The 24,884-nt window shown below is 40.0% G+C and overlaps 1 protein-coding gene and 1 long non-coding RNA gene across 5 annotated transcripts in view; one reads left to right on the top strand and one right to left on the bottom strand.

Moving 5' to 3' along the window:
• Window positions 1-24,884, bottom strand: part of Nrx-1 (neurexin 1) — a 177,099-nt gene that overhangs the window by 95,085 nt on the left and 57,130 nt on the right. For all 4 annotated transcript variants that reach the window (XR_011545996.1, XM_070659403.1, XM_070659404.1 and 1 more), the window contains exon 3: window positions 217-358. Coding sequence is in view for 3 of the 4 variants with exons in the window: in XM_070659403.1 (XP_070515504.1) it covers window positions 217-358 (142 nt within the window). In the remaining variant the exon portion in view is untranslated. The remainder of the gene's footprint in view (window positions 1-216; window positions 359-24,884) is intronic.
• The window catches only part of LOC139104148 (uncharacterized), a 42,672-nt gene continuing 23,862 nt past the window's right edge, over window positions 6,075-24,884 (top strand). Inside the window, exons 1-2 of the long non-coding RNA XR_011545997.1 lie at window positions 6,075-6,991; window positions 7,108-7,151. This is a non-coding gene — a long non-coding RNA (uncharacterized lncRNA). The remainder of the gene's footprint in view (window positions 6,992-7,107; window positions 7,152-24,884) is intronic.

Below are 24,884 nucleotides of genomic sequence, written 5' to 3'. Positions count from 1 at the left end.
AGATTAAAGTCGCGTACACGTATGAAAATAGCATGCATGTAAATTATATGTATCTCCGTTTAATTACATACGTTTACTGTGTTCAAGATATACAAAATTACCAAATTTGGAAATAGATTTTAAACTACGGTAAATTACTCAGTAATATTTAGTTATTCTTTTACCATAATTGATTTCGAAATTTAGATTAGAACTATCGAAAGTTGTTTCACTAACCTTTCTCGCAATATGCGCCTTCGTAATCCCCGGTGCGACATTCGCAGATAGGTCCGCTGTCCGTAGAAATGCAAATACCACCGTGCTGGCATGGATCGCGAGTCTCGCAGGCGTCCGTCGTATTTGCCATATTGCGTAAACTCTGCAACAAAAATTATTAATTAAATATTAACATATTAATTAAACATTAAATATATAGCTTGATACTAGTCATAAATTATAAGAAAGTATTAAAAAAAAAAGAAAAAAATCTGTCTAGCATCGATCGTTTAGTCTGTCCAGCTCGGACCATGTATCCATCTAGATATCTAAATGTTTTTCGTCGCGTACTAGTCTGTTGTGTTGTGTGTTGATTTTACGCAATGCTCGACTGCCGAATTCGCCGAGCAAACCGGTTCTCACCTTCCGCCACCCGCGCGTCTTCCACCTTGCGAGCTTAGAATGCAAAAACCTGCCGGCCGAATGTAAACACACGCACGTACTCACACTACTGCGGCGATCGGAGGACCTGGCGATAAACTGTCTAGGCAGTCTATTGCCGAATTCTTCGAGCAAACCGGTTTCTGCCGCCCGCGGCTCGCGCGTCCCTCGCCTTGCGAACTCGGAACGCGAAAATCTGCCGGTCAGATGTTGACACACAGATGCACGCACACTACCGTGACGGTCGTTGATCCCGGCTCACGGCGATCTCGGCAGTCGAGCACGTGTCGGGTAGGTCAGAACTCGCAGTAGAATAGTACGAGGCGAAAAACGTTTAGATATTTAGATTTTCTACCTCGTTATTAATTAGTAACAATGAGTGTAACATTTCTGACTCAGTGTTAAACATTTTTGCTAGACAGCGACGAGACGAACCACGAATCGGCCAGCTAATTAATTATTAGATAATTAATTATTAGGTGAGAACCAACTTTCACTCGGATATATTTGCAAATTATTCTCATTATTCCACGCTACAATTTCACGTCGTATTATGCAGGAGAAAGACTTCCTGGCATGTGAATATTCTACGTACAAAAAGTATAACTTCTTAACTTGAATCTGAGAAAGTTTTAGTGCGCAAGTACGTAGGTATAAGAGCGGGGAAATAAAATTTTTATTTTTATTTTTTTGCTTCACGCGATATTTGCCGCAGTATGTGCTTCGACATTTGGCCAATGCGGCATTGAAATATTTAATAATATATCAAACTAAATCTTACTTTTGCATGAGACATTTAATATTTATTCATCGTAACTTTTTCACTGAATTTCACTCGTAAAAAAATGAGATAGATGCTTTTAAATAACGGCGTTTGAGGCACATGACGATATGTCAAAATTTTTATCTAAGTTGCGTTATTGAGAAAAATATCTCTTCCCTATTTCATCAAAAAGCAGATAATATATTTGATGCGTTCGCCCGCAATATCGCTTGCAATATTTATCGCGACATTACGCAGCGACGAAAATTAAGGAGAAGTTAGAAAAATAACCTACTTTAGTTTGAAGAAGAGCTCTGCATTTTTTCAATTTACATTTATCTTTATTTCGCAACCTTATACGCCGTTCTCTTTCGGGGGCGACGAATAATGAACGAACGCGAAACGCGCCGTCGCGGTAAACATCTTTTTTTACGATTCATTTATCTTGACAGTGCACTTTCAGCGCTGCAACTCACTTTGCGCCGCGCACCGTCGCGTTTTAAGTCGCGCAAACGAGATTTTTTTTTCGCTCCCAGAAGCCGGCCGCGGCTGACTTTTATGGATGCTCTTTGCGCGGAGAATAAGCGGGACGTTGATCTTATTCTTAAAGTTCGTTTAATGTCGGTCCCAACTCGATTCGAGTCTGCGAAATTAGGTAAGAGAAACTCGCCGCGCATCACTTTGCCTCGATGGGGCAATTTCGAAAAACTGCACGCGGAATTCTCAACTGCGACAATCGGAATATTCTACAACACAGTCTTGTACGGGTATTCATTTATTTAAGAACTCTTCGCACTTCGCTATTTGTTATGCAAAGTAGCTGCGTTTGACGAGCGAGCTTGCGTTACGCCAATTCTAAGTTTGCATTTAAAATAACACGAAATCAGGCGTTTCGCATTATTTTGCGACGATCGGCGAAATGTTCCTAATTACCCGAACGAAAAATCCGGCGGTATTTTCGTCGAAGAGTTAAGGGTCAGATGAAACATTCTTGACTTTCGCAAGAGCGGTGTTGAACTTGCGAATGAATTTATCTTTGCGCAACGAGCGTCCGCAAATCCGGCCGATAAGACGGCCACGTAGATCACGATCCTCATCTCCCCGTCCCGCGATGCCAACTTCCACCGACGAAGTTCCGCGGTACGTACCTGTTGGCCGGCGGATATAAATATTTGAACTTCCAATCTCTCAAGGATGCACCGTAATTTCCACTCGCCGGGAAAATCACTCGCGCGTTTACAGCTAGCTAAACTAAGCGGCCGAGTGCAGCGTTCAGCTCCGCGTTGTTCTTTCGCTTCTTGCCGGAACGCAATTTAGTTTAATTAATAACCGTTCCAGCCGTGGTTTATTAGCGATCTCTTACCTTTGACAAAATTTTTTCCCGACATTTTTCACAATGGCCCGATCACCGGGGAATTTAGTCAGCGAAGTGATGCGGATGCACGTGTCGGGTCACGGGGTCAATCGCATCGCTATGCTCTATTATTGCCAGGTCGGCTTCGAGAGCTGGCAAATGGCCATCGCGGAATACGGAATAGTAATCTTAGTGATGACGCGAAAGGAGGCGATATGGGTTAACTTCGTCGTGCATTGAATATACGAATAGCCGCATATGCGAAGAGATTGAACATTTTCTTTATATATGTAATCGTGGACTTTTGAAGAATACGTGTATTAGCTTTAAATTCGAATCGCTACCATTTCTCAAACGGGTTGGCGCGGGGGAACACTCTCGCGTAATTCTACGAGCAATTCTGTTTAAGTTGGTTTTCTTCGCAAGTGTCTGTAGTGTACTGAGCACACGTTTGCTTTCGATAGAAACTTAATTTCAAGCTTGATTATACGTAGCGGGGTGCACGATGTCGAATAGAAAATTACGATAAATGGTTCCATCTCAATATTTTCTCAGGTACGAATTTGATCGAGGATTGTTATAAAATGAATCGTCGTAAAACCGCTCGTTTAATTCATACGTGTTTTTACGCAAAATATAGAAGGATAAAAACTTAAACTAACGAGTATAGACTGCACGGAATATGGCCGGCAAGCCTGCTTAACGAGTCGACCGCATTAATCATATTGGACCACACGGTGCAGCGGATTGTTAACGAGATTTCCTGCGAGAAAAGCTAATTGACGTCTAGTCGCGGCAAATTGCATTTTCGATATGACCGGCTTAGCCGTTCCTGGCCTTTCTGTAGTTAGTAAAATAACACCGTTTATTATTTCGGGATTCTGGAAACTGGCCAGCTGTATTAACTGTACGATATTAATTCATTATTTATTTCGAGTAAACGCACTTATTTTAACCTTTGGCATCGCCGCGGTATTGTCAGGTAATAAGATTAATTGCTTGATTAATTAAAGTTTGATTTTTACCTTGCGCAAATAATAAAGTAATGAGAGTTTTGTGATGAAAAATAACATTTATGCCTAAAGCAAATTTGAACGACTGTCGTTGCTTGAATATTTCTACAGGATGTCTCAGATTAAATAAACGTAATTTTAGGTAGGTAGGGTGGTAGGTAGGGCTTCCGGGGACAAGTAAAAAAATCCTATTTGACCGTTAAATAGATCTTAGCATTAGTATATAAGGACTGTGCGTTTTCTTTTTAAAATAGAAATTGCTCGCGAACCAAACTTATCGACGTTATGGAACAAAATTAATTAACTGCAATTAATTCAACGCGCGCGACGGAATTTAGTAAAGACAAAAGCTGCATGATGTTTATGAACTATGCAGCGCATACTTGCGTAAAGTATGTCTGCCGCTGTACCGACCACAGGGTGCGAGAGAAAGTACTCAGATAAATCAAGCGATTTAATTTCGACGGGATTAAACGGGGCGCGATCAGCTCGTCCTCAACGGCGAATTTTCTGCTCTAGCCTGTATAAGAGTAGATAATCTGCCTATAGATTAACGGGCTCATAAATTAAGATCTCCATAAAATTGAGCGGTCAACTTTTGTCCTGCGACAATTACGATTAAAAAAAAAAAAAAAATTATTGCTCGCGGAAACGTTATTATGCGCGTCGTAGAAAATTCTACCCGCATGCACGCGCAATTTCGCAGAGATGTCAGAGACACGTATACATACAGCGTAAGACGCGGAGCGATTACGTATGCCGTCGTCGGGAACGATACAATTTTCGCGCGACACGAGTCGTCCTGTCTCCGAGGATGCACGTCCCAGGTGCGACGCGCATTCTTCCGACCGCAGAGCGGCACCACGAAATACGCCGGGGAGTACCGCGGGAACTCTGATAAAGTCGGAAGAAGGGGTCTTGCACCCCGACCCCGTCAGATTGTCGGGCAGAAACTACTGCAATAAATAACAGCACCCTCTGTGCAACTGCGGCGGGTGGGCAACTGCAGCGGGCGGGCGACTGCATCTACATCTCCGCGTGCCGGTGCAACACGAAACTGCGCCACGCCAAAACTGCGCTATTTGGTTTTGACCGCGAACATGAGAATTCCGGACAGCCGTGTGCGCGACCTCGGGGCATAAACCAGCGGGGATACAGAATAAGTTGCGTCAAAGGGAACTCGACCGTTCGCTCGCTCGTTCGCCCGAAGTTCGAGGAGGGTTCGGCGGTGCAGTTTACCGAATTAACAGCCACGGTGGCTAACCGCGTTAGCATCAATGCAGCACGATAGCACTGACCCGCCGATTGCATAATTCATTCGTTACTTCATTGATTACTGTCGCTTCGTGAACAAGCACCGCATCTGCAAAATTAACTCTTCCCCTTGATTTCCACAAAGGGCTGATTTGCAAAGGAGATAGAAGAGTACCGTCGTTATCATTAATTTTAATTAAAATAATGCTAGAAAAAAATAATTAATTACTTTAATTACAATGAAAATAGTTTACTTATTATAATCGATATCGCGCATTACAAAACGGGTTTATTAAATTTGCTGCAGTTTCTGCAAGCATTGTATTATAGCTAAAATTAAGAGCTGGAAAATAATGAATTATAACTTTTATATTTGGTTAAATAAAGATATGAAGGAGTCTATAACAAAGTTTGACGTTGACTTTGACTAAATCGGAAAAGTCTGTAACTTTACTCCACTTAAACTTCAGATCTTTCTATTAAACTCCACCGATTTCTTCTGACACGGACCTAATAAAAATTCATATTAAAGTTTTGTATGCGTACTATATGCAGCGGTCGCGGCTATTTGATATGTTTGAAACCGTCGGGACATAACGTTAATAACAGACTGACACAAAAATCTTGCAGCTGATGCGACTCGGTGAAAATGCGTTCACTACGAAAACTCGTAGCATATTAAACGAACTAGATTTCTTTGCTTACACGTGATGCCTGAACATTTTAATTAATGTAATACGCCCTTTGTAAAATTGCCATTAAAGAGGCTTAGCATGTTCTTAAATAACAAAATCGGTGTGACGATTTTTTCGCGCCACCCCCGCGCCTCCCCCGCGCCTCCCCCGCGACTCCCCCGCGCCTCCCTCGCGTCTCCCCCGCGACCGCCAGTGATCGTAGTCGGGTTAAGCAGCATTTTTCGTCAGTCGGGTGTAATGGGATGGGTGCCCAAGCGCCGACGAATCACAGCGCTCTATCGATTGCCTGATCGCGAGCTTGCGCGGCCGAGCCTACGTAACTCACTTCCTGCGTGGACAAGGATCACGGCAGCCACGTGGAGTGCTCTCCTCTTTTCGAGACGGATGCTGAGGTATTTGCGTGTGTTTTACATACTCGTGGTCAGGCGACGATACGGCGAGTGTCGAAATCTTTCCGTCTAAGAGTCGAAATCTTTATCGGTCAATCTAGTTGCGGAGCTTCGAGCGCGAGCACGTGCTGCTAATCGCTCCGCGCAAGTTCGCGTATGTTCGACCGCGGATAGCATAGCCTTGCATACGTATAAGTGTCGGCACGGGAGCTGTAGGCGCGGGAAGCGCGGGGAGAAGGGGGGACATTGCGCGATAACTAGACTAGCGCTGGAATGTGCGTTGGGTCACCCGCAACCATAACAAACGCGCGGTACGATTTTAACAACACGCGCTCAACAAGACCTTGAATACAACAGAGTATTACCTGTGATTTTTTTGTTCCAGATAATATTCTACCTATTGAAGGAGGACCAGCCCGACATCCCGCGGACATCCTGAGAGGAGGAGGAGGCCCAGGATGGGTATCCTGCCCCGGCGGAGCAACCCATGGGTATGTATTAATTTTTTCTTTGGATTTTTAATAACGTTTTTTAATTTTTTCATTTAATTAGATTTTATATCTATTAAATAATTGTTTCTTTTTCTGTTTCAGGTCAAGAGAAACTCCGCTGCGTCGCATCGTTCAGTGCCGCACGTTGATTCGAAATTATACGAACTGCAGCCGGTTCGTCGGTCGTTCGGGGCTGCCGATAGTTACCGGGCGTTTTTTTAACGATTCTTTTTAATTCGGGAGTGTCGAAAAATTTGTTAAATAATTTTCGGGATTTTAACTTCACCCGGACGCGTTCGCGAGTTACTTGTGCGCGGAAGGATGGCTCGTCACGTCCCATCTGAGTGGAGGAGGAGGTTCAGGACGGGCATCCTGCATCGGCGGAGCATCTCTTAGGTGAGGATAAATTTATTTTATTAAATTTTTATTAAATATCACTTTTACTTTTTTTTTTATTAATTTGATTAGCCAATATTCATGTGTATAATAATATGTTTTATTTTATGTTACAGCCACCGCCTGAATTCTACAACTCCGCTGATGCTCATGCAGTCTGGTGAGTCTCATAATTTTTTTATCGTACTTTGAACTTTGTGTCTCTGAAAAAACAGCGTGCGCGTGGCGCACGCATACTCTTCTAATATTACAAAAGCAGTGTAACAAAAATTAAGATTTTTACATAAATTACGTATAAAATTACGTGAAATTTTACGATTAGGGTACCGTATACGCGAATACACGTACGAAATCTGTGTTGTAAGGGCAAAGTACATTTAGCCTCATCGCATTGTGCATTCCGAATTTAATAGTAAATTGCGCGTTCAAAGAGGCACGAAATACACACGAGCATATACTACGGTAATGCCGCTCGAGATGTTAGGCGAGTGTTTCGCGGAGTTTTCGGCGATATAGCAGGTGAACTGAATGTCGCGGTGCTTCGAGTTTCACCAAGCTTCGATACCGCAGTCTAGCCGCCCGAATTCGCGGATTTGTTCCTAGGCAGCCTTGTCGTCGGCTTCCATTAAGGAATACGTGGTAAATCTTTGGGCCCCGCGATCCTTCACACACACGGGATATGGCGAAAGTTTGCAAACCGATTCCGAGACTTGTCACGGAGTTTACGATATATATCCCCACCTCTCGCTTGTAGTTTCCATCCAATTCCTGTGCATCGTCGACATCTCGTTTCCTCTAGATGTTGCCGAAGGCGCAACGAAATTTACCGGCCAGTCAGGTCTTAAGAAAGAATTTCCACTCTAGTAAAATCGAATTGAGCACATGTTGAGCATTATTGTGTAACTCTTACTGTAATACATTAATTTTTTAACGCTTCTTGTCACGCGAATAAATAATATTTATTACCTGCTATTTCATTCAACTATGCAGACAAAAATTAATAAAACACAATATTGAAAAATGTAAGAGATACACTTTCGAAAGTATGACTTCGTTATTATGCAAGTCAAATCGAAGCGTAATCAACCGTAATAGTTACGTTAGATATTTAGTGGCCTTTCCAATCGTTATTATTAATTGGTTTTAACCGCGACGCAAAAGGGAAGATGAAAGAATTCGCTGCGCGTTGAACGACATCGCCGAGGCCGTTATCGTACCTCTCTTTTTTTTTTTTTTTTTTCGTCATTATTCGCGCAAAATTATAGCGCGCAGGTAGCATGTGAAAATTGTTTTAACGAGTTGCACAGATTGCGGTGTATAACAACCGTCCTCGTCTGCAAAGTACTTTTAGCCTCCAGCTGGAGAATAACTGGAGGAGGCCGGAAACTAAATACGTTTACTGCGGTCCATTACAGGCCCTTGCGTATGTAAGAGAGCGGCGTTACATTCGCCGTTCCGCGGCGCGACGACTATTATTGTGTAATATTACCAGCCGTTATCGCCCACTTGCCGGTTCTGATTGAGAAAAAAAAAAAATAGAAACGCGAAATTCAATTGCAAGTTTGATCGATAATGTAATACCATTACTGGTTTTCACGGATTTAGAACGCGTCGCAATTGCGAGAGGAAATATTTAATTTAACGTACTGCGGCCCTTCAGTTTTATCGTGAAATTTTTACGTCTTTTCCGTCTAATCGAAGAAATAAGGTCTCTTCGTAGATAAAAAAAAATCATTTTAATTAATCCAAAAGATGACCGTTCAGGTTAACAATTTACTACAACTAAATATTCGCTACTCGATATCGAATCTTTTTTTTTCTTTTTTTTTTGTTGCTTCATGCCGTAATTAACTTCAACAGCTTTTGATTTATTTACTACGAATCGATATGATTAGTTCTCCAGACATTTGCGAAGAGCGACGGAAAGCTTTTCCGAACAAGTTCCATTATTCCATCGAGAGTTTATTACATATTCATGTCACGTGCCGTGATACTTTTATCGAATATGAATTTTTTTATCCGCGCCGCGGAAGATTTCCGCGATCGAGTGATTGACGGCAATATGTCTATAAAAGAACTGAGAAACGACAGGATATAATCCTTTCTTTCAATTGCATTTCAGTCAACGTATATCGATATATTCTATTGCTATACATATATAAACGTACGCGATAATTGTAATTAAATTAGAAAAATTTAATGTACAGCCAAAACGTAGTTTTCGATCGAACTTATCGCAACGTCTTGATAAATTTTAATTGCAATCAGTCCCTCTTTTTTCCGCTTTTCTAACGGTATCTTTATTCAATGGGAGGTGGGAAGGGGGGTGGGCATCTAACTTCGTTCCGTACATGGTTTGGCCGTATTACGGGCGTGATTACGAAAGTTGTCAACTTGATTAAATGGTTCTGCTTCGGCCGAAGTTGGCTCAAAGGGATAATCGTGTGAGGTGTCCGCCCGGAGCTGCGTTAGAACTTTCTTAAACTGGACGGAGATTGGAAGACTCGTTTTCGCGAGAAGGAATTCGGCGATACTGTTTCAGTCACGGTGCCGGCGCCGGCATAATTATAAGCTACCGGAACTTTGCAGGTAAAACTCGGTGCTTTCCGCGCCGAGGCGAGGTCTCCCCCTTCTCCCCGTTTACCCTCCACCTGTCGCTCTTTTTTTTATTTCGTTACTATGCGAACAGCGTATTAACTCTACTCTATTTAATTACGCCATGTTAAAAATGCAAACGTTGTTACGTATGTAACAGCTTCTGGAAATTTTTAGTAAGTAGCGAGTAATGTACCCGTGGGAGAAGCTTGAGGTAGATTTTCCTCCCCGTCTTATCGCGTCGCGCATATATTTACTTAACAGAGTAAAGCGCCACTCATTAAATAGGAGCATTGCTGATTTATGGATATCTAGAGAAGAAAATTGTTGCGAATAAAACGTAAAATTTATTAATATTTGTTAGGCAGGCGTTCGCGTGTAAAATGTCTTTAATAATGCAAATGAATCTTCGGATCGAAGAATGCGAGCCATTAATATTTTTGATCGATAATTATCGGGCGGCAGCTTAACTTCTGCGCGAGCGGGCTTACCAAGTGAGATTTATAAGCACGGAAATGAAATCAGAAAATGAGCCCCGCGATCAAGAGCGCCGTGACACGAGGTTCGGGGAGGTGCCGGCAGCGAGGTTTAAACACCGTCGCCAACAGGGCTGGTTATTAAATCGCGCGGCTATAAATTGCCGCGCAATTTCCCGCGAAACTTAGTCAATTTCCACAAACGTGAAATCGGTGTCAACAAGTATTTATGCACGCACACATGCGCTTACTCGATACGCAATGCAGAATCCGCGAGATCACGGCTCATTTCCAACATCTGCATATTTCTTTCTATCTTATCAGGCATTCGAGAAAAAAAATAATCGTGGTAGAATTTCAGTCATTAATCCAACCAGTCGGAATGTTAAATTCATATTAAAATGACGTAACGATTAAAATAAATTGCCGTTTTTTTTTTTTAATTTTTATTGAATGACGTTTATATGAAACTGTAAAATCTCCGTGCAAGATACGAAAACTGATCTGCACAGCTCGTTAGAACTCCCGGAGGTCTAATTAGTCTAATGTGAATTTCTACCCGGTTTTCATTCGAGCCTCGAAGATGAGGCCGTGCCTGTGGGATAACGTCGGCGGATGACGCTTCGTTAACAGGTGATCGTAATGAGGCCTGTATCGTATCGACAACGCCGTTTTCCACGCCGGCGCGAAGTCGCGTAACTTCGTTTGACAATGTAATCATACTCCCGACGGGACGGTGCAACATCACGGGATTGATAGCTCCGCAGGTGAGCTCGATCTTCGCGACGAGCGGCGGGCCCCGAACGTCGAAGCTAACCCATTTTTTTTCTACTGCAATGCGGCACGATGCAACTAAGTATTACATTACGTTACTCGACCCGCTATGACTAAATATCTCATCGTAAGTGCCTTTCCGTGTGAAGTACTTTTATTGCGCTTAACTTTTCAGTATGCCCGTGCACCCTGATTTATTGGCGCTATGAACAGACTTCCGAGTACAACTTTAACAAAGAAATTTATACCGTGCATAGCGAGTCTCTCACGCCTAAAAATTTTACACTAAAAAAAAGTTGCCTCCACGCGTTTAATATATATATAAACCAAACGATATTATTTTAAAAACTATAAAATTTACAAATAATCGTCATACGATACACGGAGATATTTCATATTTTTATTAAAAATAAAAAAATGTGCAGGCAAAGTAACAACTTATATAATTCACATTTTTATAATTCACATATTTTAATCATTTTAATGCGAGAGTTATGAATTAGAAAAATTTTATGCAGGGCCTTATGCATGCGACAGCATGACTACATTTGAGTAATACCGAGTCGTGGAATTGCATATTGTTGCGACGACTTCATTACGATCGGCCGTTAATCGAGCGTCCTTTGAACATTAGCTTATCGCTCGACCTATTAAGATCGAATTGATTAGAGATACGTCGTGGTGTCTGTGCCACGCACGGTATTATCAAAGTCTACACCAAGATATACCTTGTAACCCGATCGTTCGCTAATCAGGACTTCGGACCGTCTAATTTACAGCAAATCCGAGGCACGCGAACCCGAATTCACCTTCCATATTAATCCACCCGTGTCCGTATTTTCGAAAATCTCTGCTCGACCTGCTCTTTATTCCGAACTTTCGGGAAGCCTTATCGATCCTCAGCTTTTGATTCAGCACTTATGGGTTGGTTAACAGTTTTCATCAAGTTCTTTGGTCATCGTAATTAGAAGTTAAGTTTAAGTTTAGTTAGGATCGAATCGAAAGTTATAGAGGTATAAAAGTTTAATTGCACTCGCATATCTAAATGATATATATGAAATTTCCAAATTCGTTCTTTTTTATTTTTCATTTATTACGTTTAATATAATTCTAAATTACACTTGCAAGTTTTAAAATAAGTTTCTTAATTTATTATTTTTATAAACTATGCGTAGTCTTTTTGAACGATTGATAACCATTATAGTAATATAAATAATCCTTTTATTAAAAAAAAGAGATATTTTTTTTATCAAAAAAAGAATTAAAAAAATTTTTATTTTACAAAATACTAGCTTATTAAATTAGCTTTCCTATTGCTTTCTTGAATCGCAGCGTGCTGTCGTTACCGCAGTTATTTAATCATGACAGCTCGATACTACTAACTTTAACAAAATGTGTTTCGCAGAAATGCAACTACGTGCATGTGAAATGAACATCTCATTTGACGTAGACACGTAAACAATTATTTGCTAGAGTTCTGATGAAAATACCGCTTTGCTAAGCGCTCAATAGGTCAAACGTAAAGGGAATCAAATATGGCGAGCACGAAAGGGCAGATGGTAGTTATATACGTGGATGGTTGAGAGAATGTGTACACATAACGGGAATGACACAGTTAAGGTTCGTCCAAATTGAAGCACGCGTGCACTGTACCGGTACGAGTGTGCACGTATATCCTCAGCTTAAAAGCTTCCTGTTTAAACTTGTGCAACTTCTCAGCGCGTATACATGTCCCAGAGCTATTTCACTTTGCTCAGGTTTTGTTGACAGTCTCGTAGACGATCCCCTTGTAATAAAAATTTGACTGCATATACTACCTTTTTACTACGCAGCCGTTTTATTCCCAGATCTTTCGCTCTTCCGCCGAGAATAAGAGTAGTTTCAAAGATTTGAAAAGCTATATTAAAATTGACGGGGGGAAAATTTATCTGTCGGATAAACAGCGCGATTATGACTCGCGAGCGAGAAACGCATTCCGCGCCTAGGTGTTTAATTATTATTTGCGGGCGGAATTAAAATTTATTCCAGATATCGACTCGCGCGGGCACTAAATGAGAATCGTACATTTCGCTAGGCGCGCGCCGCTTACGTATGCCGCTCTCGTGAGAGAATAAGGGCTGCCGGGTATACTCGGGGTGTCGCTTTATCGGGTTGACTATAATTCCGAACGATTTCCGCGGGGCGACTGAAACAACCGTGGAGCTCGTTCGCAACGCTCGTACTGTCGCCATAAACGTCGCTTCGAGGAAATCGAGTTCACCTTACTTAAATCGTCGCAAAAGTTTCCCGTTGTTTTACAAAAGAAAAAAAATTAAGTAAACGACAATGGGGTGCATTTGCTGGATATGCTAGATATTCGCTAATATCCGCTTCCTGCTCCGGTTACGATAACCAATTGCAGGCTAAGTTCGGTAATAAATAATGGACGGAAGAACCGAAATTTTTTCGGTTTCCTTTAAATTAAACGAATTATTTTCCGAGAGATTTTTTTTGTCGAGTATCGAGTTTAATTATCCACTGGCCGATTCTTCCGAGGATAATAGATCTATTACGTTAATTGAAGTATCCAGCCGAGGTTTCTGAGTTTCAGATTCATTAATGTTTCACATATCGTAAGTTACCGTGCTGCGAACTGGGTCACGTTTAGTCGCGACGGATCTAAGACGGTATCTCTCTTGTTGAAACATTCAATCCGGGCGAGAAGTTAGGTGATACCCAATGTTCTTCGTGCTAATAACGTAATAAGAGCGAAGCCAAGATAGTTACAGGAAAAACATTAATTTTCAGTTTACCACAGTTTGTAATGAGAAGAACAGGATAATCGTATCAAATTAATTTTTATTTTATCCTCGATCGATCATTGATTATACGATTTTATTTTAACAACCAAAAAAAATTATAATTTTATTAAAAAATGTTCATAGTATAATATTTTATTTTTTGAAACTTATTTTACGAAAAAAATCACTCTATAAGAGTGATAAAAAAATTTATTAGTTAATCTTACCGTTGGTATATCGCAACAATAGATCTAAAATCATCTCCTCTTATTGACGCAATTGCTCTTACACGGCATTATATTACTACAGAAGCTATTTACGTAACAATTAGTTTGTACTTGCAATGAATATATGTCCGTCGTTGAAAATGGGGCAATCGCGGTAATATTACCATTTCAATCGCGATATTGGGTTTCTCTGTCTTTCACGAAAATGGACAGATAGCTGGTTTGATTCACCCAGTTTTACCTACACTCCCCTTTAATATATCACGATTATTTGAGAGTACCTTCTATATATGCTCTCCGCTACAAATAACGCTCTCTCATCTCTTGCTACTTGAACAATTTCGTACGTTAATAGGATAACTATTATTACATAATGGACCGTTTTTACATTTTGGTGCGAGCCGGCAAAATCACCAGGCCAGAATTCGGAAACTATTGGGATTCGAAGTTTAGGGCGGGCCGCGAACTATTAGATAATTATGCCACATCATGTACCCTCATAAATGATGCCGTTCGCATTATGGCATTACTACTTCCGGCTCCGTTGTCGTTAAGATATCCTCGTTAAGAAACTGAACTTTGAACGGGACGTCGCGGATATTACAGCATGAAATAAATAAGAGTAGTTAACGGAGTAGATACGCTTTTTGTTTTCCCGTCGCTTTTTCTCGTTCGTAATAGGCGAGATTAACCTCAGACCAGCTGCGGGTACATCCAACGACGGCTTATTCCGCCGTTCTGTTCCATCTGCGTCTCTTTTTCCCGAGCGTGCCGACTGCCAGGCGGTGGCAATCGGACGGCAAAAGAAGTTAATTGAAAATAAGATAATGCCGGTAGCATTGGGGGTCGAAAACGAGGGGGACGATGGGACGCGGTGAGAAAGACTGGATTGCAATTCCTTAATTAAGTCGAGCTTCCTGCTTACACGTGCGCAGGCCGTTGTAAAATTACACATTGGAAATATTTCCTTTTGAATAAAATTATTGACAAACGTCAAACTTCGGAGAGAAAGCTGACGAGTAATCAATCATAAAATTGCGTTTACATATTTGCATTAATTAACTTAATAAGCCGTCGAAAACAATGTAAACTTTAAACTACGAGACTTCGTGCCTCTTTAAAAAGATATCGAGATTTTAATATTCTTCTCGCACGAAAGTCATTTGTTATAAAAATAAAATATTTTAATACTTCCCTTTTTTTTTTTTTAATTAAAAAGTTTTTAGATAGAAAAAAATTGAGGTGAATACCTAGATTAGCTCCCTAAAAAAAATATTTTACATAGATGCCCCTAATTGTCGAGGTTTACCTGCGTCAAATTAACGCGAAAATTGCATTAACAGTTAACGCCACGCAAGTGTAAATTCAAAAATAATACTACGAATTGTATTTAGCCATCCAAATTATTAAGCACCTCGCACGAGATAATGGTAAAGCCAAGAGTGGAAGCACGGTAATAACAACGATAAGTTTCGATTTATAGTCTCCAGCACTATATGAATAACTTTACATAACATAAATATGGTAATCGCAGCCATAAAATTTCAATCGTGCGGTTATAGCAAGTTCGTCCGCCGCGAGTTTTCACTCGCAGTGCCCGCGAACTGGAGCACAAGCAGCACAGGACGAATATAAAATACATGAGAGCAGGCACAGTCTCCTTTTTTTTTTCTTCCACAGTAGGGGAGGGAATGATAATAACTCCGCGGATTGTTGTTGATTTATTTCTATTGCTCCCTCCGTTGGGCGAGTCTCAAAATCGAGGGTATGTTAATCGCGGCTATTCAAATCGCGCCTTCTCTTTCCCCATCGGTCTTATTTCCGCGTACGTAAACGAGCAGATTTAATTAAAAAATCTGATGTTCAAATAAACAACCGGAACAAAAGTTGAATAATGATATTCCGCTCGTCGTGTTTCGCATGATGGGTAATTTTTTTTTTTTTTTCTAAAAATGTAAATTTCACATTTTTCTCGCTCGAATGGTGAAATTTCAATTGCGATTTATTCTCACCGAACAAGTTTTCACTTCGCGGGGTGAATTGCCTTCGCATGAATCGCCGGAAACGAATATAAAGCGCAGACGTGGCCGTTTCCTTTTTTTTTTTTTCTCTCGTCGCGAAGGAGCCGAGTGGTACACCGGGGAAATCTACCGAGTAGTTATTAAAATTCCATCCGCGTCGTGATCGCGCCACGACGAAAACAATCTCGAACGCGGCGGATTTTTGCCGTCAATTTTTCTCGCCGCACGTTCGCCTATCCAAATTGGAATTTTCGGCCGAGAGACGAGGCATTATCGCGAATTATATTTGCTTTGCTGTCCACGGGTGGCCCCGACGCCGTGGATATCATTAAATTATGCGCGACGAGTAAAAGTACTTATCACGACGGTCGTATCACGATAGCGTCCTTCATCCTCTAAATGATAGAAGTTTTCATCTTGATTTAAAGTCTTTTAGAAAATTATTTTTCAGAGTTGACAATTATTTTGAAACTCGCTCCATTTATAATTTCTGTGTGCAAAATATAACATTAATAAAAGATCTTGTGTAATATGCACGAATTAGAACTCAGATTGCTGATTTATAAATGCATTAGTTAATTCGTAAAAGGTATATATTTAAGTTATAACAGAATGTGTGAAACGGAATTCATCTAAATGTCTTGCTTCTTTACCTTCGCAACATTACGCTTATTCATTCAGCCAGAAGCTCTTATCTCTCTACGCCTTTTAAAGCATTATATTAATATTTAGTTTTACGTCGGTAACATTGAAAGTATAATTATAAATCTAAAATAGTACCAAACGAAAGGGATTAAAAAAGAGACGGATATTATGGGCTACGGAAATTGTGAAAGGAGTTTGCCGTCCCGGTTCAACATAAACGTGTTTGATCTTTTATTTTCGCTGGGAGCCGCGGAATGTTTTTTATATTTAGTAAAATTTTTCGGACGCGTTTGGAAGAATGGCGCGACCGATAAATATTCATAAACCGACTATCTCCCGGATGGAACAGCGGGCGAATTTTGCTATTTCTGAGCAAATTCGGTCGTCGCGTGTCTCCTCCCGGTGCTACCCGCTAATATCACGAACCATGGCTTTTATATTATTTTTCAACGGGTGGGGTTCGCTTGCAGGCGCGCGCCATGAAATTACAACTATCCTCAAAAAGGCATCTTCGTCCGGCTTTGTTTGTAATTTCCGTAGAACGAGTCTCCGGAGAAATTTCTATTCGCGTATTACACGGACGGCTTCGCAAATGAAAGCTGTCGTGCGATCTATGAACATTACTCAAGCGAGCGTACGCGCTCTTTAAATTTTTAATGCCGGATGCGCTTTTTAATTGTCCATCTTTTTTTTTTTTTTACAACCTTACAATTAAACGCATCAATCATGGCGCTAAATAGTTGTCCGATTACTTTTTACACACCTTTTTACGATGTCTCGTAAATTATTATATTTGTCCGCGCACGTAATACAAGACGTTATCTTTACGAATTTAATTATCCCACGAGGCTATGCGGCACCCGTTTATTTGACAGAAAAAAATAGGGCCTGTGTGATTCCGTTTTATTCACAGTGTACGATGTCATCGCGATCAATAACATTCGGCTAAAAGCAAACGGCAATCACGGCGAACATCTTCTCGATTTGTCGAAACTACTGTGCTCGCGCGGCTGGAATTCACCTCGAAATTCCCAGCTCGGTGAAACCGATCGGCCACGCGGAATCTGGCCTCATAGCAATTCGCCTCTCGATATTAAACGCTTTAATATCGAGAAAAGATGTGAGCGAGAGGGGAGGAAAAAAAAAAAAAAAAAATAGGGAGAGACTTGCGAGCGTTGTCCGGCGAGCGGGGTGGCTGTGTAAACCGCGGATGAAAGTGGATAGATCCGCGGTTGTTCGGCGAATAAACGCAATGTGCATTGTGAACCACACGTATATGACGAGCGACGTATGCACCGTCCGGGTAGCGTAGGTGTGCACCTGTGCGCACGTGCTGGTAAATACATTCGATTTATTGGAGGACGGCGGCCAGGGTATAGAGCCATACGTTTTTCGTACGATAGCTAAAGCTTCTTTTTGCGCGGCTCTCGCATTTTGTTGTTGCACTTTTCACTACCGACTATTCGTCGTTTTGCCCGGCCATTTTTTCCACTCCTTTTTGCGCGAATATACACACCCCCTGTCTCTTCTCGCTCGATTCTCGTTGCACGCGCCGAGGTCGATACGTTTCATGCAGATAAACGTATGCCGTTTGTATATACGATAGTGCAACGTAGATACGTACGTTGTATCTGTCTGTATTAATATAAAAACCGTTTCCCCATTTCTTCCCCGAATTTTTTCGCAAATTCCTCACCGGTCGGTTTTATTTATTCGTTATTTACTGACGAAAATTCTGTTTTACACGCTGTAGCAAAATATTACGTAAAGTATATTTGTATGGATACTTCAGTAAATTGTTTCATTTATCGCAATGCTTTTTATAATGAATTGCAATAAAATTCCACATCCAATTATTAAAAAACATGGCAATTTTAAAATACTTTATTTTTACACAATCAAATATATATTCTTCAATATTTTTAAAATTTTAAAATTATGTTTGCAAAGTAAAAAAGTAAAATCACAAAACGCGTTTTATGAATAAAACAAAATTTGAAATGTAATGTCATATTCTACATGATGATTAAACAATTTTCTGTATTGTTTCAATTTTGCTGTCACTTTCTCCTTTTTTTTTCTCTCTCTTTTTCTTTTTTTTTATAAACGACATTTAAACCTACGTTCACTTCACATATTTTAAATGCAAACGCCGCAGTGAACTGTAGCCAGCACAAAGTCCTAGCGTTGCTGATAATTTTCTTTCGAACTTCTCCCTATTCTTTCGTCAGGTCGATAGCGCATATTGTTACGCATTTCATTCCAGTTCCAGCGTTACAAACGTGATTAATATCCGACATCAGTTTCACAACTTAATAGGATATCGGTATACAATGATACCTTAACAAGCACTTCCTTCCACCGTTTTGTCATTCTCAACTTGTCTTCGCCATTCTCTTTCCCCGTCGTTCTTTTCCGCGAAACTGTCGCGGCTCCCCGCCTCGAGAACACGTCTGATACCGACAAAAAGGGAAGACGTAAATTAAGAAGACGAAAGAGAAAGACAGAAGGGAAAGAAAGTGGGAGACCCGTTGATGGATGATCCCGGTAATTATTTGCGGACATTCCCTTGCACCTTGCTTTTCTCTCTCCACAGGTGCACCAAGTAACGCTTTCTTTGCGACTCTTTTTCTCGCTTGCTTCCTTTTCTTCGCAATTCTTTCTTTTGTCGTTTCCCTTCCCTCTCCCCCGCCCCCTCTGTCATTTTTGTCTCCCACGATCGCGGTCAAGATGGATGAGGAACCATCGGCGTTGTAACCACTAGCCCGTGTTTCCCGATAAAGAACAATCGACGAGCGTTCTTTCTCACTGTCGCCGGGGAAATTATCAGCTCGGATCCTTTCTCTCGAAGCATTTTTGTCTCTGGTCAATTTCAATCAAAAAAAATAATAAAAAAAGAAAATAAAAGAGAAAGAGAGAGAGCGAAAAAGGAATGTTTCTCTTTTTCATTTTCCAAAAATATGCGTTTTCCGACCAATAGGTATCTCTTTCTAGACTTACTTCATTAAATTTTTTAAGTTGAAAATTGTCTCGTTGTTTGATAATTACAGCGTATATTATTAAGTACGCATTAAGTAAGATTGATAAGAATAAAAATAAACTTTTTATTCTTTCATAGCTTAATACACAAAGATAGCAATTTAGAATTAAAAATTATTAATTTTTTAGTGAGTAAGAAAAAGTACTTGAAAATTTTTTTTAAAGCAGATCATACAATGTTACAAAAGACATAATATTTTAATTAAGTTTGTGCAAAAGAATTTTGAATTAAATTTAACGCGAAAGATCTGTGATAATTTGCATTTTAGAAATACATTTAGAAATATTGCACACTACGAAAATATGTGGAGAATTAAATTAACCAAAAATATATCAAGAACCTTTTACGATATTTTAAAGCGATCCTCTTTCTACGGACAATTATATTTTGCTAACTCTGCTGTCGATACTTGTCAAGTTTATTGAAGTTTGATCCAATTAAGGAGTAGCAGGTCGCATTTCTAAAATCTCGTCAAGTGTAAACAGATGCCGCGACGCGAACATTGTATAGTTTAAATGGACTTTGCATGCACCCTCTAAAGCATTGTTTTCGTTTAGCAATTTTCGTTTATTTCGCGCCGCTTATCGGACTTCGCGAGAACGAATGGCACTTTTCTTTCAAACTTTCGCAGATTGTGAACTCTGACACAATTGCCGGCATAGTTCGTCAGCGTTGCTTAATTACGCCTCGCGATTAGAACTTGGGATAATTTCACAGTAATTACAAAATGCTGTCTCGCGGATTCTGTCGCAATCCATTAGACAGCAGAAGTCGATTTTGGCACGTAAGACAGTTCGAATCTTGTGCAGCTTGCAACTCAACTGCGAGTAAATAAATTACACTCCTTTAATTCATTAACGAACCGGTATTGTAAGCGGCTGTGAAACGACATGCACCGGAAACTGATGATTTATAAATTAATTAATTGACAGTACGCAAAAATTATGATTACATTTATTTGATACTGTAAATATAAATTATTACGCACGAAAACGGTGTAGCGCACTTGATATTTATATCAATTATTACCATGTAGTTGTTCTTTCTTCCTAACATATATGTATACGGAAAGGCGGAAAAGAGAGAGAGATAGAGAAAGAGAGAGACACATGCACAATTAACGTTTTATATTTTTAACACAATAGATACAGCCAATATAATTATACGATCATTATTTGAAATTCAATTTCATGTCACCAATTTTTACATTAAACGCAATAATAACCGCGAATAGAGAAATAATATAAATTGAAAGTATATTCATGAAACAAGCGTTCGATATTGAATACAGTCGATGATGCTGGTATAAATGAACGAATGTACAGAGAATTGTTTTCAACTATCTGGATATGTCGATACAAAACCAGAGATTTTTGCTTTCATTTTGAGAAACTTTTTGAATAGATAACTAAGCTATTGTTTTCAAATTATAGAACAAAAATGTGAATGTTAACCGCTCGTTTTCAGTCACGGTAACCGCACGGGAAGAGAGGAAGACCTCCGTTGTGTTAAAATATGAAAAGCTCAGGACAATCGAAATAGCAGTTAAAAGTTACGCCGGTTTCGCGAGACTCTAAAGGTTAAAAAAAAAAAAAAAATTGGCTCCTTGATATTCAAGGGAAAAATCCCCATTTATATCAATCCCGCGTATATCGAGGTTTCCCAGTCACATTGTGATATTTTATTGACACGCCGTTCCGTACGAGTGTACGCATATATCTACACCGGCGTAGAATCTATACCATGCGGCTAGAAATAGATCGATAGCATCTGGACCGCTACATATTTTATCCGACGACTGCTATAACGGCGGTTGCATGCGGTACGCCCGTGGATTACTTAAGTCATATGCATCGTTGAAACTTTACGACTCCGCGCGCATCTCCCTTTTACGAAACGTGCATCATAGACAACGTCACATGCACCGAAATTTACAGACAAATTCGAGATATTTTAATCCCACGCTCCCGAGTAATATTAAATTTAACTGACCGACAAAAAGTCGCGATATATTATAAATATATAACGGTCAAGTAAATAATCGTCGATTTATTGCACTCAAGTGTCAGGGAAACTGATTTTAATTCACGCGTTGCCGTCGAGTCTTTAATTACGCGGCGGTCAAGACGTACGAAATTATGTGAAAAATTCGCGCGAACGATGCAGCTATCGCGGAGAAAATTTCGACAGTCTCCGCGCGGAACTTTTACAATTTGTTGTAACTGCGGAACGTGAAATTACCGTCGCGCCGTGGTTATTATGAACTTTCGTGTGACACGAACGTTTTCCCGAAACGCGGGCAAGGAAGCGAGGGAAAGTGTGTCCGAGCGTGGAAGTTCGGTGCATGTGCACATGCCAGATTGCCGCACATAACACGCGGCACAGCCGCAAAACGTGATCGTCCGACCGCAGTGCACCATCGACAATGAAGTTCCTCGCGCATTTGTAACCGTAACGTTTCTCCGCATCTGTTCCGTGCAGCATTGTTCGTTTTCCGCGGACGATCTTGTCTTTCGATCTTCAGACTGATTACACGCAATATATTATGCGCGCAAATAGAGAAACGTAGGAATTTTTTTTTTACGCAAGAGATTTTTTATATCTACGTTTGGCATTGTTGCGTTATTTATTTTTAGTTAAATTAAAACTGAAATTTAAAGAAATGTCACGAGCATATATTTATATAAACCGAAAAAGTAATACCGCTTTTTTCGAGTATATTTGTAGCACAATATTTCTCTTTTTCTTTCTCTCTCAATATCCTTTTATAGAAATATTTAAAGCTTAATACCTGTTTGTCTGTGACGTCGTGTTCCAATTTTATCTATTAAATTCCGTTTACATTTTTTATTGTACGTTTATTGAAATATCTTTTCTCTTCCGCTCTAAAATATTTATTCAACTATTTAGCGATATTAAAAAATATTTTATATATATTTTAGTGTTAAATATTTTTTTACTTTACACATTGCTTACGAGAGTACATTGTAAAAAAAAGATAAATACTCAGCTTCTTTTGTTGCAACCTTCGTTTTTTCTAACATTTCGCATTTTAAGTGGTAGGTCGTTAGAAGCGCTAAATTGAGCATTTTTTGTCGAAGTAATTGCAAAAGTAATTAGCTACTTAGCATTAAGAGTAAATGACTAATTAACTAGAAAATTTTGACTTTAATAATATCGTTTGGGCGCATATTTTCACCAAAATTTCATCAAAATTCTTAGCGAAACCAAAGAAATTTTATTTTGCTGTGGTATACGCAAGAGTTTCGCGGCTGTACCTATAGCACTCACGCGTCGTTTAACTTTCGCGGGTGCATGTCGAGCATACGGAATGAGATTAAACGTACAGTATTCTTCGTACCCGCGCGACGTTATGCAAGAAATTATTCGGGTCTCCTCTCTGCGTCAAATGTCTCGCCTGTACGCGACAGGCACATGCAGAAATTGATCCGACAGTGACATATGGCGTGCCGGGGATATAATAAGGAACGACGAATAACGAGGATAGGGTCGTTATCGCGATCCGCAGACAGGATCCTGCTTAGGTAGGGCTGCCTCTCTCGCTCGTTTATCTTACGCCGGTGGCGGTTTCGTGGACCGTCTGTAGAACAGGAGAGATCGAAAATTCACGTTGCGCCCGAAATTTCCCCGGCCGTTCGAGAAATTGGCCCAATTAAACGGCGATATAATTGACAGTGACTCAATTACGTTGAAGAGAAGCTGGAGTTAGAAACGAACAGGTGGGAAGAGAGATGCGGTTATGAGGCTCCTAGCAGAAATACGATGTCTTTAGTCTGGCACGTAACGAATTATAACGGAGAGACGAAGAGGCAGGTAGATAGGAAGAAAGAGAGACAGGCGTGTGGTTTCTGTCAAATTAATATACCCACATTCGTAGCGCTGCTTTCGACGTTGATCACCGCGGCGACAAGATCGAGATTGGCGGTGCGGCGAGAACAATTTAAGGCATTTTCTCGCTGATTTGTTTCTCGTTTCGAAATGCCAAGTGAATTGCTTTGGTAAAACGTTGTCATTTAAATCTTTAAGTACGCCAAAAGCTTTCAGCGGCAGGTACTATCGGATATTTATATTTCGAAAGCCAACCGAGAGTTCTCCAATTACATGTGCTTTTGATCACGCGCGCTATCTCTCTTTCTAATTTAGGATTCATTTCTCAAAAAGTTTTACATTTTTCTTTGTCGCTTTATGCAACTCGATCGTCAATCGTTCTTTGTTCTCGTCGCAACAAATATCACGATATCAGGGCATCCTTGTGTAATCTGAAAACAGCCTCGGGCTTTGATCATCTTCAAAAGCGCCGCGCGCAATTTCTACATCGCAATAATAAAGATTGTGGCGCTATTAAGGAGACTGCATTGCGAATGCCGCGTCGAACATCCGCACTCTTTCTGTTACACACGGCAATCTCGGTAAATTTCTTCGCCGCGACAACCAGACTTGTTGTTCCTATCCGACTTCGTCGTGGATGGAATCGCGGAAACGTGCCTGAGACCGGAAGTAATGAAGATTCAGCCGCCACAACATTCGTGCGTACAGCGGGTCCGTTACGTGCCTGCAGCATTTATTGAGTTTATCTTTACGTTCATTCCTTTTCCTCGTTTTCTTTCTTTTTCCCCGCGTGTACACTGCAAACAAGCTCGATGGTTTCATTTTGAAGCAAGCAAAATTCTAAATAATTCAGTTAGTTTATTTTTAAGGTAGCACCCATTTTGTCAAAGTTAAAAAAAATTAATTTCTTCCCTCGCATTAAAATAAAATAACGCATTTTTACCGTAAAGTGACAGCGTAAAATATAATTATTAACAATAAAATTTTTACAATAAAAAAAATTGTATACTGAAACTAATCGTAGGACTTATCTCGAAGCCTCAGGCAAATGTTTTATAAAGCTGCATAATAATATTTCATTACGTATCACATTTATACGTGATACGTAATATTAATATGTTGATATAACAGTAATGATATTCAATATTTGAAGCAAAATCGCGCAGGACATAGTCGATGTAAATAATACTGTTGTGTATGAGAAATAATAATTAAATAAATTTAACATTAATATATTATAATTGTTTTCGATCTATTGTGGTAAAAAAAAAAATTTATTTCTCAAAAGAAAACTAATCAAGTACGAACGGCAAAAATAGCTCAGAAAAATAACTTTTAAATATTATTTGACAAAATACAATTTAGTTATATGAAGTGCTATTAATAATTTTAATTGATCATATTCAATATTAATAATAAAGTCGTTATATCGACATAGTTATATAATTTTATCTTAAAAAGTTGGGGCGTTAGTCATAAATGGGCT

Source organism: Cardiocondyla obscurior, linkage group LG07 (assembly GCF_019399895.1).
Source record: "Cardiocondyla obscurior isolate alpha-2009 linkage group LG07, Cobs3.1, whole genome shotgun sequence".
Taxonomy (NCBI): Eukaryota; Metazoa; Arthropoda; class Insecta; order Hymenoptera; family Formicidae; genus Cardiocondyla; species Cardiocondyla obscurior.
This window is presented reverse-complemented; position numbering and strand designations above follow the sequence as displayed.